This window comes from Watersipora subatra, chromosome 8 (genome assembly GCF_963576615.1).
Source record: "Watersipora subatra chromosome 8, tzWatSuba1.1, whole genome shotgun sequence".
In the NCBI taxonomy this organism is placed as follows: Eukaryota; Metazoa; Bryozoa; class Gymnolaemata; order Cheilostomatida; family Watersiporidae; genus Watersipora; species Watersipora subatra.
The window spans coordinates 40,061,209-40,083,462 of record NC_088715.1 but is presented as its reverse complement, the minus strand read 5'-3'; the positions used below and the strand labels follow the sequence as shown (position 1 = coordinate 40,083,462).

At 36.4% G+C, this 22,254-nt stretch overlaps 1 protein-coding gene across 1 annotated transcript in view; it reads right to left on the bottom strand.

Annotated features, from left to right (window-relative positions):
• The window catches only part of LOC137401884 (rho GTPase-activating protein 26-like), a 76,024-nt gene extending 53,987 nt beyond the window's left edge, over positions 1–22,037 (bottom strand). The window contains exons 1-3 of the mRNA XM_068088357.1: positions 21,779–22,037; positions 5,779–5,874; positions 1,648–1,709 (exon numbers count right to left, since the gene is read on the bottom strand). Coding sequence (XP_067944458.1) covers positions 1,648–1,709; positions 5,779–5,874; positions 21,779–21,932 — 312 coding nt within the window. The 5' untranslated portion in view covers positions 21,933–22,037. The remainder of the gene's footprint in view (positions 1–1,647; positions 1,710–5,778; positions 5,875–21,778) is intronic.
• Between the last annotated feature and the right edge of the window lie 217 nt (positions 22,038–22,254).

Genomic DNA, 22,254 nt, shown 5'->3' with positions numbered 1-22,254 from the left:
AGAAGAGGTTACGTAGTAGAGGTGAGAGAAGAGGTTACGTAGTAGAAGTGTGAGAAGAGGTTCCACAGTAGAGGCGTGAGAGGAGGTTACACAGTAGAGGTGTGAGAGAAGGTTACACAGTAGAGGTGTGAGAGGAGATTCCACAGTAGAGGTGTGAGAGGAGGTTACACAGTAGAGGTGTGAGAGGAGGTTACGTAGTAGAGGTGTGAGGGGAGGTTACGCAGTAGAAATGTAAGAGGAGGTTACACAGTGGAGATGTAAGAGGAGGTTCCACAGTAGAGGTGTCAGAGGAGGTTCCACAGTAGAGGTGTGAGAGGAGGTTACACAGTAGAGGTGTGAGAGGAGGTGACGCAGTGGAGGTGTGAGAGGAGGTGACGCAGTGGAGGTGTGAGAAGAGATTACACAGTAGAGGTGTGAGAGGAGGTTACACAGTAGAGGTGTGAGAGGAGGTTACACAGTAGAGGTGTGAGAGGAGGTTACATAGTAGAGGTGTGAGGGGAGGTTACACAGTAGAGGTGTGAGAGGAGGTTCCACAGTAGAAGTGTGAGAGGAGGTACCACAGTAGAGGTGTGAGAGGAGGTTACACAGTAGAGGTGTGAGAGGAGATTCCACAGTAGAGGTGTGAGAGGAGATTACACAGTAGAGGTGTGAGAGGAGGCTCCACAGTAGAAGTGTGAGAAGAGGTTCCACAGTATAGGTGTGAGAGGAGGCTCCACAGTAGAGGTGTGAGAGGAGATTCCACAGTAGAGGTGTGAGAGGAGGTTACACAGTAGAGGTGTGAGAGGAGGCTCCACAGTAGAGGTGTGAGAGGAGGTGACGCAGTGGAGGTGTGAGAGGAGGTGACGCAGTGGAGGTGTGAGAAGAGATTACACAGTAGAGGTGTGAGAGGAGGTTACACAGTAGAGGTGTGAGAGGAGGTTACACAGTAGAGGTGTGAGAGGAGGTTACATAGTAGAGGTGTGAGGGGAGGTTACACAGTAGAGGTGTGAGAGGAGGTTCCACAGTAGAAGTGTGAGAGGAGGTACCACAGTAGAGGTGTGAGAGGAGGTTACACAGTAGAGGTGTGAGAGGAGATTCCACAGTAGAGGTGTGAGAGGAGATTACACAGTAGAGGTGTGAGAGGAGGCTCCACAGTAGAAGTGTGAGAAGAGGTTCCACAGTATAGGTGTGAGAGGAGGCTCCACAGTAGAGGTGTGAGAGGAGATTCCACAGTAGAGGTGTGAGAGGAGGTTACACAGTAGAGGTGTGAGAGGAGGCTCCACAGTAGAGGTGTGAGTGGAGGTGACGCAGTGGAGGTGTGAGAAAAGATTACGCAGTAGAGGTGTAAGAGGAGGTTCCGCAGTAGAGGTGTGAGGGTTTACACAGTAGAGGTGTAAAAGGAAGTTACACAGTAGAGGTGTGAGAAGAGGTTCCACAGTGGAGATGTGAGAGGAGGTTCAACAGTAGAGGTGTGAGAGGAAGTTCCACAGTAGAGGTATGAAAGGAGGTTTCCCAGTAGAGGTATGAGAGGAGGTGCCACAGTAAAGGTGTGAGAGGAGGTTCTACAGCTAAGGGGCTGCATAAAGAAGTGGTAAGTAAATATTCTGTATATCAACGCCAAATGAATAATGCAGATTAACACTAGATCAATATGGGAAAGGCTCTCACCATTGTGTCACGAGCATCTTCTATACTCCTAATCGTCTCCCCAAAGCTTCTGAGTGATTTACCTAAAACAGACAGGGTGACAATTGCCTACACTATATCCAAGCAGTCTTGGTAACAGAGAAAATATGAAGACATATTAAAGTAGAGACATTACTGCTGGTCACAACCTTTATCCTCATATCTATCCACTAGACTGTCTATCCTCTATCATATTTATCAAGTAGTCCTGCGACTATCTTTACTCTATCATATTTATCAAGTAGTCCTGCGACTATCTATACTCCATCATATTTATCAAGTAGTCCTGTGACTATCTATACTCTATCATATTTATCAAGTAGTCTTATGACTATCTATACACTATCATATTTATCAAGTAGTCCTGTGACTATCTATACTCTATCATATTTATCAAGCAGTCCTGTGACTATCTATACTCTATCATATTTATCAAGTAGTCTTATGACTATCTATACTCTATCATATTTATCAAGTAGTCCTGTTACTATCTTTACTCTATCATATTTGATACACACGCACACTGCCTTCCCGTCACATTCAGAGTGAGCAGACAAGTGAAGAATAATCAGATGTAGAAAACAAGTACCATGGGTAGCAGAATTGCCAGGAGTATTTGCCTTTTATAATACTACTTGAGAGAAAATGAGCTAGTCGTTTGCCAAGTTATCGATGGAGAACGATGTTGTTAGGGCTATGTAAGGATTAGCACCGTCGCCTCGAACTTGCAACGAATTTTTCACCGAATGGAATAGATTTAGGTTTGCTTGCAACAATGGGTTCTGGTCTAACGGCATTCAACTTAGCAGACCAATTTTCTACTAGGAGTTAACAGAAACAAATCAATATATTTCTAAGAGTATAGAGCAAGATCAAGAGCGTGCTAGAACAGAAACAGATCATTAACCTAGTAGGAGTATAGACAGATCAATAGCCTAATAGGAGTATAGATAGTGGTATTGACACAAATCAATCATCTAATAGGGGTATGGACACAGATCAATCATCTGCTAAGGGTATAGACATATCAATAATCTGCTTGGGGTATGGACACAGATCAATCATCTACTAGGGGTATGGACACACATCAATCATCTGCTAGGGGTATAGACACAGATCAATCATCTGCTAGGGGTATAGACACATCAATCATCTGCTAGGGGTATAGACACAGATCAATCATCTACTAGGGGTATGGACACACATCAATCATCTGCTAGGGGTATAGACACAGATCAATCATCTGCTAGGGGTATAGACAGATCAATCATCTGCTAGGGGAATGGACACAGATCAATCATCTACTAGGGGTATAGACAGATCAATCATCTGTTAGGGGTATAGACATAGATCAATCATCTACTAGGGGTATAGACAGATCAATCATCTGTTAGGGGTATAGACATAGATCAATCATCTACTAGGGGTATGGACACAGATCAATCATCTACTAGGGGTATAGACAGATCAATCATCTGCTAGGGGTATGGACAAAGATCAATCATCTACTAGGGGTATAGACAGATCAATCATCTACTAGGGGTATGGACACAGATCAATCATCTACTAGGGGTATAGACACAGATCAATCATCTACTAGGGGTATAGACAGATCAATCATCTGTTAGGGGTATAGACATAGATCAATCATCTACTAGGGGTATAGACAGATCAATCATCTGTTAGGGGTATAGACATAGATCAATCATCTACTAGGGGTATGGACACAGATCAATCATCTACTAGGGGTATAGACAGATCAATCATCTGCTAGGGGTATGGACAAAGATCAATCATCTACTAGGGGTATAGACAGATCAATCATCTACTAGGGGTATGGACAAAGATCAATCATCTACTAGGGGTATAGACACATCAATCATCTGCTAGGGGTATGAACACAGATCAATCATCTACTAGGGGTATAGACACATCAATCATCTGCTAGGGGTATGGACACAGATCAATCATCTACTGGGGTATAGACACATAAATAATCTGTAAGGGCATGGACACAGATCAATAACTTGTTAGGAGCATAGAGAGACATAATACCAGATGGTAAAATACATCTACAAACAGTTGATAAAATCCTGGCTTTAAAACTAACTACAGTGAAACATGGATAACTCGCCCACGGATAGCTCGAACACATGGTTAATTCGAACGATTTCTTTGGTCCGTTCCCACGTAATGATAAATTGCTATAGATAACCCGAACTCAACACTGTTAACTCGAACTGTTTTTTGCCCAACGGCTACCGAAACGGTTGTTATCGCTTTAGAAAATCACTTTATTCCAAGCCATAGAGGTAAACCTCAACTTTTCGTAATTCATAAGCGTCGTTATTACCACCATCGGCAAAATATTTTTGTCAACGACTTTTCTAAAGGTTTGGTGAAATTTGATTTATACCAAACATCCGCTTATATTAGCGATATTATATTAGCGATCGCCCTTCGGAAGCAAGGTAAAGTGAGGTAATCTTTGCATAAACTTCAAAAAAAATCGGCAAAATTGATCGTGGGTAAAACGCTCAAAAGAAAAAGATGTCTTTTCTTTTGAGCATTTCAACGACGATCAAGTTTTGCCAATGTCAATCTAAAAAACGTCCCGGCAATAACATCACCTCAAACAACAAACCAATCTCAAGTGATAAAAAAATCTCTATACTTTTTGATAAAAACGTTTTAAACTTTACATTAGAAGCATTTAATTTCAAACAAGCCATTTGTGCTTTTGATTTATATTATAGTTTGTATATGTACATGTATCTACTAACAAATAAGTAAATACATGGACTTGTGACAGTGCTCTGATAACTTGAACGCTCTGATAATTTGAACACTTTCGCTCAGTCCCGTGAAGTTCGAGTTATCCATGTTTGACTGTACTTGAGGTAGTTTTGAAACTCAATTACATAAATAACTAAATAGCATGCTCAATTTACAACAATAATGGCCTATAGATCTCACATATTTGTACATATACCTATATATCTTTAACTATATACCTATACATCTCAGTGTTGGTTTGATTTTTTGTTGGTCTTTTTGTTTTCATCCGTGTGTCCAGTTACAGCAATTAAAATCTAACAATGAAAAATCCGTATTGCACTGGATTTGATGTCGGAACCTCCAGATCTTGAGGCGACTAACCAAACCATTAGACTAGGTGTACAACTGAGCATAGATAATGGTCAAGATATTCATTACATCGGTTAAAATACTCACGCTTAAAGCTGTACACTATTATGGTTGACAGTTATGCGTAACACAATGATTATTAAGCTGTCTGTAAACACAACAATTGTTTTAGTAAATGTCAGCTGACCTTTATTAGCGTACTAAGTAAATTACTCAAATTCATTGTGTAATTATCTTATGACCAGTGTAATTATTTTATGACCCACGCAACACCAGGCATTCACCTAGTGTATATATAACAATCTTAATGTTTGTCCGTCTGTTTGTCAGCATGTCCAGTTATAGCGATAGTTTTAGAAATGAAAAATCCACATTGTACTGGATTGGAACTTGGAAACTCCAGCTCTGCGGACAAGGGATTTATGGATACATACCTATTACACATGCTAATCTTTCATGGCTTCATGTATAACACTGCAGCTAGCCTTATGCGTGAAGCATGCCAGAAAAAAAATGTGCCCATACGTGAAAAAAATGCTTAACCTCGCATGGCCTGCAATACTATTGCAATCAGTACAGGTCTGTAGTAGGCACTGCAGCATGAATTACACAGAAATAAACACAGTACACAAAAATAAACAAAAAACCTTTATTTATAACCTTCTTTATTACTAGTGCAATACCTGGCATTCAGTAGTATTACATAAACATGATAAATGGCATTCTTTGGGAAAATACTGCTTTCTGTTTTGCCAAATTCGATTGCACTAGCTTAGAGTAATCCAGCATTTGTGTCATGGACATATCCCATGTGTAAAATATACCAAACTAAATATAAACAGCTGTTGCTATTATATAATAATAATCAGTACCAATACATGTAACTGCTAGGCTGAGCTGAGTGTTAGTTACTTTGAGTTAGTTATGTGTTTACAGAATTGTAGAGAACAGGAAAAATCTGCTTACTAATTGTTATCTCTTCATCAGTCTGTTGTGATCCAATCGTTTCAAACTTGAAATCAACAAGAGTTTGAGCAAATGCCCGTTGACATTTTGCATAATCTGAAAGAAAACAGGATGTGATATCATCAGAAGGTGGATATAATACAAGTGAACATGGCTTGAGACGAGAAGAGGTGAGCCTAAAAGGTCACACCACCACCCCGGAGCAAAGCCGAGCATGTGATTACAAGCTCTTAAAAGCTCAAAAATAGCTCATAAAGATTCGCAAACGGATATGTGATAAAAGTTTTGTTAAAAGTTTGAAGTTTACTAAAATACATACTAAAACTTCCTTAAAGTATGTGTTTAGTAAACTAAATTCATTTAAGTTAGATTCAGCGTTTATATTACACGTCTGTCTCGAAAGTAAGAACTCTCCACGTAGTACATTGTAATGTTATATTATCTTGCAGATCATAACCAATAAATGCACTAAAGTTATTGTAAGTAACTATAGTTACTAAGGTTAGTATATTGTTTTGTTACTATTTTTAATGATGATTCTTACCAGGAGGTGATTGCATTAGATAATGACTATGTGTTTTATACTAGTCTATGTACGTATATAGCCTACGATATTTTCGCATGCCAACACTGAAATGAACTGAAATCATTGTATGATTTCAGTTCGCTCAAAAATTATTTCTTATACAATCGTACAATTGTATAAGAAATAATTTTTGAATGTAATCGTAGTGAAAGAGATTATATTTAGCCATTACTCTTTAATTATTTCACATTTGCAATTAAACACCTTTACATTTTTATATTTCCTTTTAATTTATTTCAACGAAACACTTCTTTCAAGTTATGAAATTTTAATCTTATAGTTGTTTGAAAACATTTTGTTGTTTTATTTATTTTTAATTTAATTGCCCTGCACAAAACCTTTTCCTCATGATATGAAGTTTGAAAGTTACAGTTTTTTGACAAAGTTTGAAAAACTACAGTTGTTTTTATTTTCTCTCTCAATTTACTTCAACACTACACAAAACACTTCTCTCGTGATATGTAGTTTGAAAGTTAGAATGGCAAATGTTGTTGTAAGTTAAATACAAATCAATTTTCTGTACAGACTTTTTTATTACCCGGGTAACGCTGGATAGCACAGCTAGCATTATAGTAAAGAAGAGTATTAGTATTTCACTATAAATAAAAATACGTAGAACATTAATATTTAATATTACTATATATATACTATATCTATAATTATCAGTGTTTGTCCGTCAGTTGTCTGCTGTTAGTGTGTCCAGGTATAGGAATAAAGTTTTAGGAATGAAAAACCGCTTCGCACTGCATTTCAATTCGGGAACCCCAGTTCTGCAAACAGTCATGGTACACAATGCTACACAGCTAACTTGCCACACTATGGAATAATGGTGCACATACTTATTACATCTGCCAATCCTCAATGCCGATTGGGTAAAATACTCATGCTTCATCTAGCGCTCTTGAACTAATTTACTAAAAGAAAAATTTTACTAGTAGAAAAATACGGACCCGGACTTTCCCGAAATGCTATTAATATCAAGTATATTGTATAAAGTGAAGGTAACCAAACCTATGGCACGCACAGAAATTGGTCTTCATAGAAAATTTAGAATGGTGAATGCTATATATGCTTATTAAAAAGAAATTTTCTGTAGTCTTTTTGTTACTTTTTGCAACGCCAGGCATTCCCCTAGTGACTATATATATTAAACTATAAATAATTATACTCGATGTCATATAGCTTCAACCGGCAATAATCTTCTCGAATCTAAGCTTACTAGAAACCTTCCCATGAAAACTGTCATCAAAACTTTAAATTGTCAATGTTTTGACTTGAATGTCGGAATTCATGGTAACAGGTCTGTGAACTACATTGTTAGTTAACATACCTTAAAATTTCGAGTTGATGCTACATATATTTCATTTGTATAAAGCTAACAGTCTAAATACAATATAGCAACCATAAATAGCAATTCCCTAACTAGCAACCCAGGGAATTATGATGCGAGTAGTTTTATAACTAATTGTATGGATAACTACGGACATCAACATAGGGCACCCCATGTCAGATGTTAGTAATTTTGAGGATCGCTTGAGATAGGGTGGTGTGAGTTGCCCAGGCGCACTTAATGTAACAACTGTATATCTACATGCCAATAGTATGACATTGCCTCAAAGCTTTCTTCGGTTTAGCTCTGTCCAGCCTTGTTTATACAGATGAAACAGTATCATTATATAATTATTTTGATCAAGGTTTTGAAGGCTTCTCAGAACGCTGTCTGAATTAGTGAACAGTGTCAACCAAGCTTTTAAATTATATAATTCTTCTATTATCCAGTCTCTAATCTTTTAATTTTTGTTGTTGAAAAATTCATGTCTATTGTATGTTGCTTTCTATTGATACAAGCAACTTTATATAGCTATTGCAATAGCTCAAAAATTAGCCAAGTTTAAAATGTTTTGAATTTTTGTATCACGTACATCCAAATACTTTGAAAACAGCATATGCAAAGCTTCTTATGTTAGCTGCATTACATCTATAAAATTGCTTGAGGTTTATATTTTTGCTCATATTAAGTACTACAAAGTACAACAATTCTTCCCACTGCACATCTTTTGAGGTCTTGTGTTTGAGGTGTAACTCCAGAAAAAAGATGAAAAGCTATAAAAATTTATGTCAATTATAGTTTGGTAATTAAAATAAGCAATGCTTGTTTTCAAATAGCTAGTTAACCCTTTCACTGCCATGCATGTACAAATTTAGCTATTAGCCTCGTGCCAGCCAATTTACCGAAAATTGCCGATATTGCTTCATAATATATTTACAATATTTTTTTCAATTTCAAACTCTATCTGGAAAATTTTTTGTAACATTTTATTTTGCCAACATTTTAACTAACACTGCTATGCAAAAAAATTCAATGAATCTATATTTTATGCGATGAAAAAGCTATGTGAAGCGAACGCTACGAAGCTAAGACGATCCTTCAACAATGTTCCTTACTCTGACAAAACTATTACTTTCACCCCTATCAGAGTGACTGCTGATACTTCAATTATCTGTATAATCACGAAAATCTAAATCTGAATTGGCTATAACGTCATGAAAATAAGTAATTACCTGTTTTCTGACTTGCACAGTACTTAATGAACTCCCACAAAAATTGTTAGTTTTCAAGTTAGTAGTTTTCAAGCAAAAGTTTAAAATTGCTTCGTTATTTTAGGCTAATTTTATAAAGATATCTTCGGACAACGTTGTCAATATAATGAAAGTCATATAGACCATGGGTTATGTTGTCAATGAATAGTAAAATGAAGTAACTACGCAATTTCTGGGAAAGTCGCAATTATGCGTCTACAGCACTCGACCATAGAAAACGCATTTATGCGTTTATGGCATCGAAAGGGTTAAATTGCTTAATAAAAACTACTGGTATTCCAGTGAAACATTGAAAGACGGCACTCTGGTATTCCCATGGAACAACGGAACATTGTGTGATTTCATGGACCAACTAGCAGCCATTGCCAGTGCAAATAAACTCATGAGTATGATGAGAACCCGCGATGATATTATAACCTGCGCCCTGCCTTGCAATTTGTTGGGGCTTTCAATTTCTTATTTCATTCTAAATTTGAAGGGAGAATTCCATTTTATATCTATATGTAACAATGTTGCATAAAAGCTCATTACACTCATTGATATGTTTGCTACAGTTAACAGCCAAAACTGGCTTTTTATGCGCAACAGAAAAAGGGTTATGAGCGCCGAACCATTGTAAGCCGAGTAAATATAACCGCAAGGATGCTATCAAATAACAAGTTATAAATCTGCAAATTTATAAGTATATAATAATAATAGTTTATCAAATGGTACAAATATATATATATATATATATATATATATATATATATATATATATATATATATATATATATATATATATATATATATATATATATATATATATGCAACTGCAAGAACAAGTGAATTAAACAGACCATACCGATAATACATAAAAAAAAATTAAAATTGTTGAACATAAAACATTTGCATCGATTGTTTGGCCAGTTGCGTTCTGATTTTTGCTTTCGTTTGAAATGATTTCTGGTTGTTTAATAACTTCCACAATGTCGTCTGACCGGAACTGTTCTTCTGCACTGCTGAACTAGTCGATAGTGTCCAAATAATTTTTTAGCTAAGCAAAACTTTTAAGCGTCGCACTTCACACAAATAATGATATACTTTTAGCCCTATGGACATAAACGAGGCACAACATTTTGTCTAAAACTAGTCATTCACATATACCATCATAAATGTAACCATGGTAAGTTTTCCACATACGTCGAAGCATCAAGACTGTGTTAAACAATGAGCTATACTATTAGACTAATACGTACAGTTATTAATTATTTCTATGGTGATGCTTCCAAAGTTTTAACGAAAAAACTGGAAAGCTTTGAAGTTGGAAAACAGGCTTCGATATGAACAGAAACAACAAAAGAATTAATGGTTATCGATGTAACCAAGTCAGTATTAGTACGATTTTGTGGACACTTTTTTACTATCACTTGATATTATGTGTTCGTAAAGATCAAAGAATGTCATAGTGGCGGTCAAACAAAGGCCGGCGTTCAATTAAAGGGTGGCGCTCTATTTTTCAACTCTTCTCCTATAGTGGGGGTCAAATAGAGCAGGCAGTCAAATAAAGGTGGCGTTCAATTAGAGGTTTTACGGCATGTGACAAACAGTAACACTGAAATGGCCACGTGTTGAGAAGCACCAAATGCAATCATTCACCTACCAAAGCAATCAGAGTGAATTGCACTTATGTAAGAAATTCCTTAATCCTATATTTAATATATAATATAACATTAAGGAATGCCACCCGCTGGTAGCCCACATCCCTATTAATATCAACTAACTCAATAAACAGCTCTCTGGCCTGTCTACGCGATTCGGAAATACACCTTTACCAGTCGACCCTTAAAAAAACTGGTTATGGCCAGACATGATGATAATTACCTGGTAACTATATCAGATTTCTTTTAAAGGATAATAGCTAATGAAATGAATGAAAGGGTAGTTTACAAATATTTCTGAAGAACTTAGCAATGTCAATGTGCTTCTGCAATTGCTTAATAGACAAAATGAAGCAAAACATATTTAAAGTCTGATCAAGTGTTATCAATATTTCCAAACTTTTCCTACACACAGACAACCTAGTCAAACCCTGTTTTACACAGTCATCCCCGTCAAACCTTGATTCATACAGTCAACCCAGTCAAACCCTGATTTACAGTCAACCCAGTCAAACCCTGATATACAGTCAACCCAGTCAAACCCTGATTTACAGGCAACCCCTAATTAACACTGCCAACCCAGTCAAACCCTAATTTACACTGTCAACCCAGTCAAACCCTGATTTACAGTCAACCTGGTCAAACCCTGATTGACAGTCAACCCAGTCAAACCTTGATTTACACAGACAAACCTAGATTTACAATGTCAACACGTTTGAACGCCATCAAAAGTTTGAATATTAATAAGTATTGGAATACTATTAAATATTTGAATACTGTTTAACATTTGAATACTATTAAATATTTGAATACTGTTTAACATTTGAATACTTTATTTTTTGTTTTAAAATCCTGAACTTCAAGACTTAGAGTTAGATTTGTAGGTTTTGTAACCCTGGTATGCAAAACCTACAAAACTATTTAGTAACTATCAGAAAGAAGGTGTAACATTACTATGCACAGAACTGTAGGGAGGTCTTACCTTGGAGACAGACGTAGTGGCTAATGGCGGTGTGAGAGAGACTTGACAGCAACGCATTCGGTATACTAGACATTTGTAGACACTACGTAACATAAACTGTGAATTTAACTTAAATTAATTACCACTAAGTATGCACATACCGCTAAGTTTTAATCTTTTACTAGACCTAACTCTAATTTTGTCTTCGTATTAATTTCGTTATAATCTTTTTTTCAAATTTGGCGCTGTTTGCCTTGCTTTCACTATAAATTTTAGCCGGTCTTTCTAAAAATTTCAAATTGATTCAATAAAAAAGGCTGAACCATGCTCTCGCATACTTGGCCACTTTGCGGCTGCATAGAGAACCAGCTTGGATTTCAAAGTTTTATAGTATCTCAAGGTAGAAACTTGCATAAAATTTGGCTCGTATGTCAATTTTCTTGTAGGTTGGGGCACTCCTATGTCGACGTATGACTATACATGTATTAGTGCCTCTACCTAGGGACTGTCTATTTTCTGTATAGGCTAGTCCAACCCCAAGTCTACCTGTCTTTAACAAAATCTCTTTTTCTTAGTTCAATTTCTTACATATAGTCAAGTTGTTTACCGAGTTGTTGATATTCAGTTTTACCTAGGCTTAAAGGTTGACTTGCAACAAAATTCACATTATAGTTATTTGGTATCAAAAGATTCACCATGTCTTACTCTGTTGTGTTGTAGGTGCAAAATATGTGGAAATGTGATTACAAGCTCTTAAAAGCTCAAAAACGAAAAGCCGCCGTAGATTGGAATCTGTTTATTTCTCTGACGTAGTCATTACATTCGGTTATTGTCTTGTCACGTGATGTTCTCACGTGAATTGAAAGGCCAATAAAAAGCTCAATATAAAACTTATCGTAGCACTAGTTTATGACAAACACTTCGGGTTTTACCGAAGACCCCGTATCAAATATAGATGCTTGCTACTTTGCAGTTTTGTTTCGGCTTGATCTCATCGTCAAGTCGTAATCTGATCATGTGACCCAATACTTCGCAAATAATTTCTGCAGCACTTTTCGATTATCACAGGACACCAACAAGCTCGTCTTGATTATCAGACAATGATATGTACTCCTTCGAGCTAAGGTTAAAATATTAAACGAATTTTTACAGTAAGTTATAAGATATCAGTGCTAAAAGTGACAGCATTACAATGACGATAAAACAGACGCGTAAGAACAATAGACATGGTTTTATTGAATGCGTGAAGTATATTTGTGAAAATATTTCGACGAATGAGGTTGCATGAAAGTGTAAAAAGAAACCATCTTGTAACAACTACGTCCCATTTGAGCCGTTTTGGAAAAAGAATCCAAACTATGGCGGTCGCGTGTGGCTGCGATTAACTGTTCGTTTTTTAGCTTTCAAGAACTTGTAATCACATTCCCACATATTTTGCACCTACAACACAACAGAGTAAGACATGGTGAATCTTTTGATACTAAATAACTGTAATGGGAATTTTGTTGCAAGTCAACCTTTAAGTAGCGCACATGTTTCCAGTTGCTATTATAATTTTCATTTGCTATTATAATTACATAAAATGTTTATCCTTAGATTTTTGAGCTGTAAAAATAAAACTGAACCGAGATTGGTAAGATCAACTATTTCAACCAATCACAGATGCGCTGGTTTTATCTGCCCAGCTACACCAACACGTTACTTTTAAAACAACACATGGACGAGGTGGTCTCTACATATCACTTATTCCTTGGGTATGCAACCAACTCACTTTATTGATGTGTGTAGTGAGGCTATATGATATTGAATGTAATCTATGCTGTGTAAACGCTGCGACCAGTTATAGCAGTTAAAATCTAGCGATGAAAAATATGCTTGGTACTGGATTTGATCTCAGCACCTCCAGATCTAGAGGCACAAACTTAACCACCAAGCTAAACGGAATGCAATGGATTTTTGGGAAATAGTCATTAAATTGGTTGAGATACTCGCGCTTGCTTGGGGTTGATAACTAGCACTGTTGACCGTCACGTGTAACGATTGTTAAGCTGGCCCAAAACAAAGGTATTGTTTTAATAAAGATTTTAGTATAGATCTAGCTTTTCACTCTAATTACTAGTTCTAGTTACTCAAATTCATTAGCCAATTATTCAATTACCACAGGACATTCGGCTAGTCTTTATCGAAAATCAACTAAACAAGCTGATTACAATGTATGTTTACTTGATTTCTCATGCATGCACAAACGAGGCAAAACAAGCCAATTGGGTTCTTCTAAAGCCTAGTTTCCAAATACGTCGCAAAGCACCGGCGACAGCACCGCAGGCTATTAGCGCCGAGGACCGCCGGTAGTTGCCGGCAGCAACGCAGTAGTTTAGCGCTGTTCAAATTTCGCAAAAGGCCGCAGGCAAAACCTTCCCGAAATGCACTGTACAGGTGAAGGTCACCATTATAGAAGCGAACATTTGATTTGATTACACGATTATGTTTAGCTATGCAGCTTTGTATGTGAACAGATGCTGCCGAGCCTAGCGTCGCAAGCGTTTTGCTGCGCAAGTTACCGCCGAAGTCTCGCAATCGATATGGGAACCAGGCTTTAGCGATTGAGAAAGTAATCGCGTGGCCAAATAGAATCATACCAACCACATCATATCCTTTCAGAAACATACAAACTTTGTCACATGCGGCAATTACATGGGCAAGGAAGATAACAGCTAATGCATAAAAAGTGACAAGTGCCTGACTCCGTATCACTCCTATCCTGTGTGCAAGGTTGATAATGTGACCTTTTTAGATACAGCGGACAGAGTCATATCACAGTTGACTTACGGAAGTCCATCTCACCTTTATCTATATAACTATTCAAATGAAGGCCACCAAAGGTGATGACACAACAAAGCTGGGATATTTAAGGCTCTGAAGTAGGAGGGATCACTGTATTAATTATCTACAGCAGCACTACATTTAAATCTTACTCTAGGTATAATAGTAGTAATAGCAGTAATGGTAATAGTAATAGTAGCAGTAATAGTCCCACGACCAAACGAGCAAAGCAAAGTTTGAGAGTTTTTATGATAAATTCATGTGCACACAACTTACAAAAATTATTCATCAACAACGTCGCAAACCCTTGTATCGAAATCTCATCAACAAATTTAACCATTTTTTTGTAGAGTCGTTAAAGTATAATAACGATACAAAACACATATAAGCCTATTTAAATATGTTACCAAGTCTTTGTAAATTGTCGACAGTATCTTAAAACTTACCCATCTTATCGGATTATACACAAATAGACAGATAAATTTGGCCGAAAATCGTCATTAAAACTGGCCAAGCCTTACTTTTATCAAAATTTAGACCGGCAAACGAAACGCCGAGTGACAGAGAATAGAACCATTAAGTCGTGCGCATTTCACGAAAAAATAACGTGCACATTTCACCAGTCTATAGCATTGTCGAATTGCCGAATGTTTCTGTAATTAACGTAGAAGTACAGAAATCGTTTCTTTTTTGCCGATTTCAAAGTAACTGACATTTTGGAAACTTTTGAGTACTTTGGTATTCTAACTGATGTCCAAAGCAGTGCAAGTAAAGGAAATGACGATGATATTTTTTTCTAATGATGCTTATGAGATTATTACAATATTTAATTATAAGTTTGGATGACTATTGAAGTGTTATAGAGACACTAACAACATCGATGATGGGCAATATGTTACTGTTATTATTTTTTCTAAATAGTTTTGTTAAATAGATTTTCTAAAAATCTATATAAATATCACAACTTCTTGATATTGTTAGCTATGACGTTTTGAAATGTAAACAAAATTGTGCATTGGTTTTCTATTATTACTGTATTACTATATTAATAATATCGGTTATTCTAATAATATCAGTGCATTTTACTTCTAATATTGCATTTCTCCTATTGCAGGGAGAGAGATATAAACATATAATCCTTTCCTTTCATTATTGCTGTTTGTTGTATATAATAACACCCACACCCAGTACATTACAGCTACCATTGTAGTTATCCTATTGCACTGCAGTGCCATTTGACTGCTAATATTGCATTTCTCAACCATCAGTACCCTTTCTTTTTTCTAATATCACTTTGGTCGTGGGCTCTATGACAGGGGAATTTCTAGTAGTAGTAATAGCATTAGTAGGAATAGTATTAGTAGTAATAGTAGTAGTAATAGCAGTAGTAATAGTAATAGTGGTGTAGTAATAATACCAGTCTTTGGGGCAGTAATAGCAATAGAGGTAGCAGTCTTTGGGGCAATAATAGCAATAGAGGTAGCAGCAGTTGTATTTGTACTACAACCGGAAGAACCACTAGTAAAAGTAGTAATGGAGAAGACTGCTGGATAACTGCAAACTAATCATGCATGTCATACACATTCCGTGAAATATTTAATATAGCAGAGACAGATCTCTTGACACTATTGTTCATTCTTTTATTGAAAAAGTGTATCCATACGGAAGGTAGCCTCAGCTTACGCACTGGCAGTAGTTGATGACAGCTGTGACAATGAAAAAGCCATTGTATTAGTAAGGTAGCTGGGAATAGACCATGGAATGCTCTGCATAACTAAATGCGGAAGCATAACCCTTTTGAACTGATCAAAGATTATCTTCACCTAATCAAAAAGTCCACAAAACTGCTGTAGTTTACCCTGCTCCTATTCATGCATAGATGACATATAGGATAGAGGAAAATGTTCAACCATGCCAAACACTTCCATCTGTATTATAAGTAATACATTACACCCAACAGGGACCAATGTGAATGAGGCTTCAGTAAGCTCACTTTTAACAATGCCAAACAGACTGAGCTTGAATAGGCTTACAAAGCATATTGCCATTGCTGATTATTGCAATCTGCAAATGACTAAATCTTGTAAAAAAAATTCCTTTCCTCGCACTACATTGGATCAATAAAATCAGTTACTTTCACAAGGGTTCTCCCCAGAAAGAGTGATCTAGTGGAGAAAAGTTTCAAGCCGGAGCAGAAATTATCAATTGTTCTCTCGTATAAATTGATCGTAGCTATGAACCTCAGTGCTATGAGCCTTTATAAAACATTGTTATACATGTATATACTAATCGATCAATAATAATAATCACAAAATCAATACTAATCAAGACACAATACTAATCAAGACACAAAAATTTGTGATTACATAGACATTGAAATCTTTTAAATACTTTACAAATTATCATTATAGCAACTGATTTTCAGCTTGGGTTAACACGATATACCCTTCAGGATGAAAATATTCGATGGTTATAAAAATTTGCGATTTCGCGAACAGCTAATTCCGAGAATTATTAAATTCCTATAACTATATTAAACTATATTAATAATATTAGTTATTCTAATAATATCTGTGCATTTTACTTCTAATATTGCATTTCTCCTATTGCAGGGAGAGAGATATAAACATATAATCTTTTCCTTTCATTATTGCTGTTTGTTGTATATAATAACACCCAGTACATTACAGCTACCATTGCAGTTATCCTATTGCACTGCAGTGCCATTTGACTGCTAATATTGCATTTCTCAACCATCAGTACCCTTTCTTTTTTTCCTATATCACTTTGGTCGTGGGCTGTATGACAGTGGAATTTCTAGTTATTTTAATTGAATAGTTGCTTCAATTCCTAATATTACTTATATCCATATTCCAATATCACTTGGTTATATCTGTTAATGGATGCCTTCCATGCTTTGGTCGACCTAAAAAGTGTTGACTTATCGTCTGTAACATAGCGCTGCATTTAGTAAATTTTTTGTGACGAGAAAGTAAAATAATCTATAAAATATGTTTAGTTTGAATACCACTTTCAACATATTTTTATAAAAAAATATTTGGGAAAAATTGTTTTCTCAAAATCCCAGCTGTATATTGGCATATAACCTCGCTCTATTAGTTAAAGATACTTGTTTGGCTAAGGAAAAACAAATGTAACCAAATAATGTACTTTTTTCATATTTAACTTTACAACACAATTTCTCCAAACGGTACTATCAAAGATGTCTGTAGATATAAAGATTCAAACAGTTGTAACTAAGCAGCATTTTTTGTCAATAGAATCAGCAGAAACTTACTATAAAGCTGTAATAAAATCCCAAACCTCTACATAACTCATGATTTGTCAGAAACTATCACATATTGATTTGTACACAAGTGTCGAACATGAACTAGATATTTTTGCCTCCATTAGCTATGAATACTTTGCTGGCTACTCTTGCTGGCAAAACAGTATTTACTGGCAGACAAATGAACAAATAGCTTACTTGATCAGGACTTCTAACCGATGATTGGAATTTTCATTAGTAATATCAAGTGCAACTCCAGTAATTCAATTACTGGTGCAGTAGCTAATGAAGGGGCTCTGGTATTTATGGGGGCAAGGAAGCCTTCATCCTTCATCATCACATCCAACAATAAGAATAACAGCAAGAAGAGATGTGGCCACTTTGTTTTTTCATACCAAAATTGATACAACCAAAAATAACACCAGATATCAAGCATAAGTATTTCCAACTTGAAGGACACAGCCTCGGTCTTTTTATAAGCTAATATTATCAGCACAACCACATAGATTTTATTCAAACAGGTTGTACTTCTGTACAAACTAAATGTACAGAGACATCCGAGAATGCATTGTAAACCCTATCATTATTACATTACTAGTACCACTGTGTTACCTCTATGAATGATACTAGTACCACTGTATTATCTCTATGACTACAACTATTACCACTGTGTTACCTCTATGACAGCAACTAGTACCACTGTGTTGCCTCTGACTGCTACAAGTAAAACAGTGCTCTCTCTATGACTACTACTAGTACCGCTGTGTTACCTCTATGACTGCTACTAGTACTACTGTGTTACATCTATGACTGCTACTTGTACCACTGTGTTACCTCTATGACAGCAACTAGTACCACTGTGTTGCCTCTGACTGCTACAAATAAAACAGTGCTCTCTCTATGACTACTACTAGTACCACTGAGTTACCTCTATGACTGCTACTTGTACCACTGTGTTACCTCTATGACAGCAACTAGTACCACTGTGTTGCCTCTGACTGCTACAAATAAAACAGTGCTCTCTCTATGACTACTACTAGTACCACTGAGTTACCTCTATGACTGCTACTTGTACCACTGTGTTACCTCTATGACAGCAACTAGTACCACTGTGTTGCCTCTGACTGCTACAAGTAAAACAGTGCTCTCTCTATGACTACTACTAGTACCACTGTGTTACCTCTATGACTGCTACTTGTACCACTGTGTTACCTCTATGGCAGCAACTAGTACCACTGTGTTGCCTCTGACTGATACAAGTAAAACAGTGCTCCCTATACTACTACTACTAGTACCACTAAGTTACCTCTATGAATGCCATTAATACCACTGAATTACCTCTATGACTGCTACTAGTATGTATGATATTAGTAGCACTGCTACTACACCTACTACGTTATGTGATTGCAATCAGAAAGACATAACTACAAATACCACCCAAGCGTTGGGAATCTAAAATAATAACTTAATGCTTGCCATGCTTAACAATGTGCTTGGAGAGTGCTAAAAACTTTTTTATGGGGTAATCTTCAAATCAATACACCATTTACAGCATTGATTGCATATCATTGAAAAGCAGCATGGAGAGACTAACTCCAAGTTTGTGGATACTTGCAAGTCTGGTCAATGATAGATATTTTTTCACGTGACCACTTCTGCGATGCAAATACAGAATTCAAAAGCGCCTAAGGTATGTTTGAAAATATTCAGCAAGTTCACTGTGAACTTGCTGAATATTTTCAAGCTTAAACCATAACTGTCACGTATAACTTTTATCGTATTTTCTAGGTAAATCAGACACGCTGATTCCGATTTTGTACTCAAAATAAAGATTGGTCCACTAACTTTTAGAGTATTGAAGGTTTTTTACAGCGTTTTAATATCGGTCTCGAAAAACAACACAATCGGCATAACAAGCTCCGCTCATAAATATGTGACGAAACCTAGCTTTTTTCAGGAACGGAAGTTAGGGATGTTTAGTCCGATTTAGAATAATAGAGATGGGTGTCTTAAAACCCGTTATTAACTTAATCCAGCGTGCAAAATAATCTGTCTTTTATAAAAGGTAAATAAACTATTTAAAATTGCTCGTAGCTTGTTACATGATATTTAAATGGGCTGAACGCCAAGAAAAATGAGCTCAAAAAAGCGCGACTTTATCACAAGCTAGCATTGTTATCCCACTTTTTTGAGCTCATTTTTAAATATGCAATGTTAAATAGCTTATTTACTTTTCAGAAAAGAGATTATTTTTAAGACTGAATTTAGATAATGATGGATTTTAAAACACCCATCTCTGTTATTCTAGATCGGTCTAAACATTCCTAAATTCCGTTCCTAAAAAGCTAGGTTAAATCACGTATTTATGAGCGGAGCTTGTTGTGCCGATCGTGATGTTTTTGAGACCGACATTAAAACACTGTAAAAAAAGCCTTCAATACTCTGAAAGTTAGTGGACCAATCTTTATTTTGAGTACAAAATCGGAATCAGCGTGTCTGATTTACCTAGTAAATACAATAAAAGTTGTGCGTGACAGTTATGGTTTAACGTGGGTTCACATAGACCACATCTGAGTGCTCCATGTTAAGATAACTGCACAGTGAATCTTGACATAAGAAGTTAGTGTTGTACACATTCAATTTTTATGCGTTTACAGTCAAGCTGCTAGCTCTAATATCCAAGTACCATGAGATGTTGACCCACAACTGCATCGTAATTGTTTTTGACATGTATACAATGTAAAATTTGAGCGGGTGTTTGTCTCCACAAATGAAATAATTTCTAACATATGACACTCAACGTGTTTCAAAATACTTGTGTTTTGTAAATCAAGGCAAATGTCAAAAATTGTCCTTACATTTTGGTTTGACATTGAGCAAATAATAAAAATCAATGGTTTATGCCTTTCTCTTTTAGGTTTCAACGCATAGTTCTCAAGAAGACAACTGGAAAAGTTGTAGTAGCAGTAAAAACAGGAGCAACCAGCACCAACACTCTGCTGAAGGAGTCGGCTAAAACATAACTTATGAAAGTATGAGTAGCCCGAAAAGCACTCAGTGGCGCTGTTGTTAGTCCCACTTTAGCTTCTTGAAAGAAGTAAAGAATGCATAAGAGAAAGCTTTTATCCATATCAATGTCCCCAACATAACATACTGCTTGACCAAAAACGGTGGCAAAGGAGAGTCGTGGCACAAATCCTGAAATGACTCGAGGTCGCGAGCAACCCAGCAGAGAGGCAAGTTTTGCTGGACATATTTGAAGCAGTGCACATTCAAAATGGGGCACGGTAAAGAGGATGAGAGATAGACAGAGCACTAACATAGTACATCGTAAACCAGAAAGTACATGGATCAACGTCAACAAAAGACAGTCTACAGCTATGTTGTGGAGATTGAAGATATCCATACATTCAAATGTAGCTCGCTAGTGTCTTGAGATTTGGAAATGAATTGTGACCTATCTGTGTAGTAACATATCAGGATGCCAGAAGACTGGAGGAGGCCTGATTTTTGATAGACCAATCCAAATTAACTAGGTCAAGAAATCAGACATGTTATATAAATCCATCAAATGGAACTAAAAAGGCAGTCAGAGTTTGAGAGCGACAAAGTGAAGACTTTTTGAATATTGGTGAACGTGGCACAATAAATGCCTAAAACCATATTCGTCCTTCTGAACTCCGGCAATTATCTTACGACTGCCCATGCAATATCTAATCAGAACATTTGTAATTGATTTATATTTATTACGGTTGTTGTACCCAGAAGCGTCTCTAACGGCCTTTAATAGCTTATATTGTTATCAAAGGTTTGTGGAACAGACACCACACTTACACACTTCGTACATTAAACGGCGTTGAATACAATATGCTTGAACAAAATTGAATAGGTTAGCTTGATAGACAAAATATACACTATTAGAGTTTGTTCTCCGAATAGACAACGATGGTTCTCCTTAGTAATAATGGATGCAGACGAGGCTATAATATGATAACTACATTGCTACCAAAGATTAGCTGATAAATAACAAAAATGACCAAAATGTTAAATGACTTAAATAAGCATGAGCCCGATCATGTATGGGCTATTGAAAAACTCACTTTTAGCAGCACTTATCAATTCCTTGCCTTCTTGAATTAACTTTTTGATAACCTTATTAGTGTTGTCAAGTTCTTTCTCGTGTGCGTTTAGTCGTTCTCGAAAGTGTGGACTGTCTAACAGACAATCACTAAATTCAAGAGTCTGCAAAACCATCGCTTCAATTTCACGCAAAATTCAGCTTTTATGGGAAATGCGCGACTAACATTTTGACACAGTTTTAGTGCGAGAGTGGAACAGAAACCGTAGGCGGTTGTACTAAATGACTTAGCAGCAATTTTTGGAACGTATAGAGGTCAAAGTGCCGTCAAACGCCTCCCAAGACTTCGGGATTTAACACACGCTATATGATAGAGTTTTCGTATCAATGAAAGGATAGACAACTTCGATAATTATAATATACTGTCTCAAGTTAATGAATGTAAATACATGTATATACTGTATATGGTTCAAGGCATTTAGTGCAATTACCAAAAGA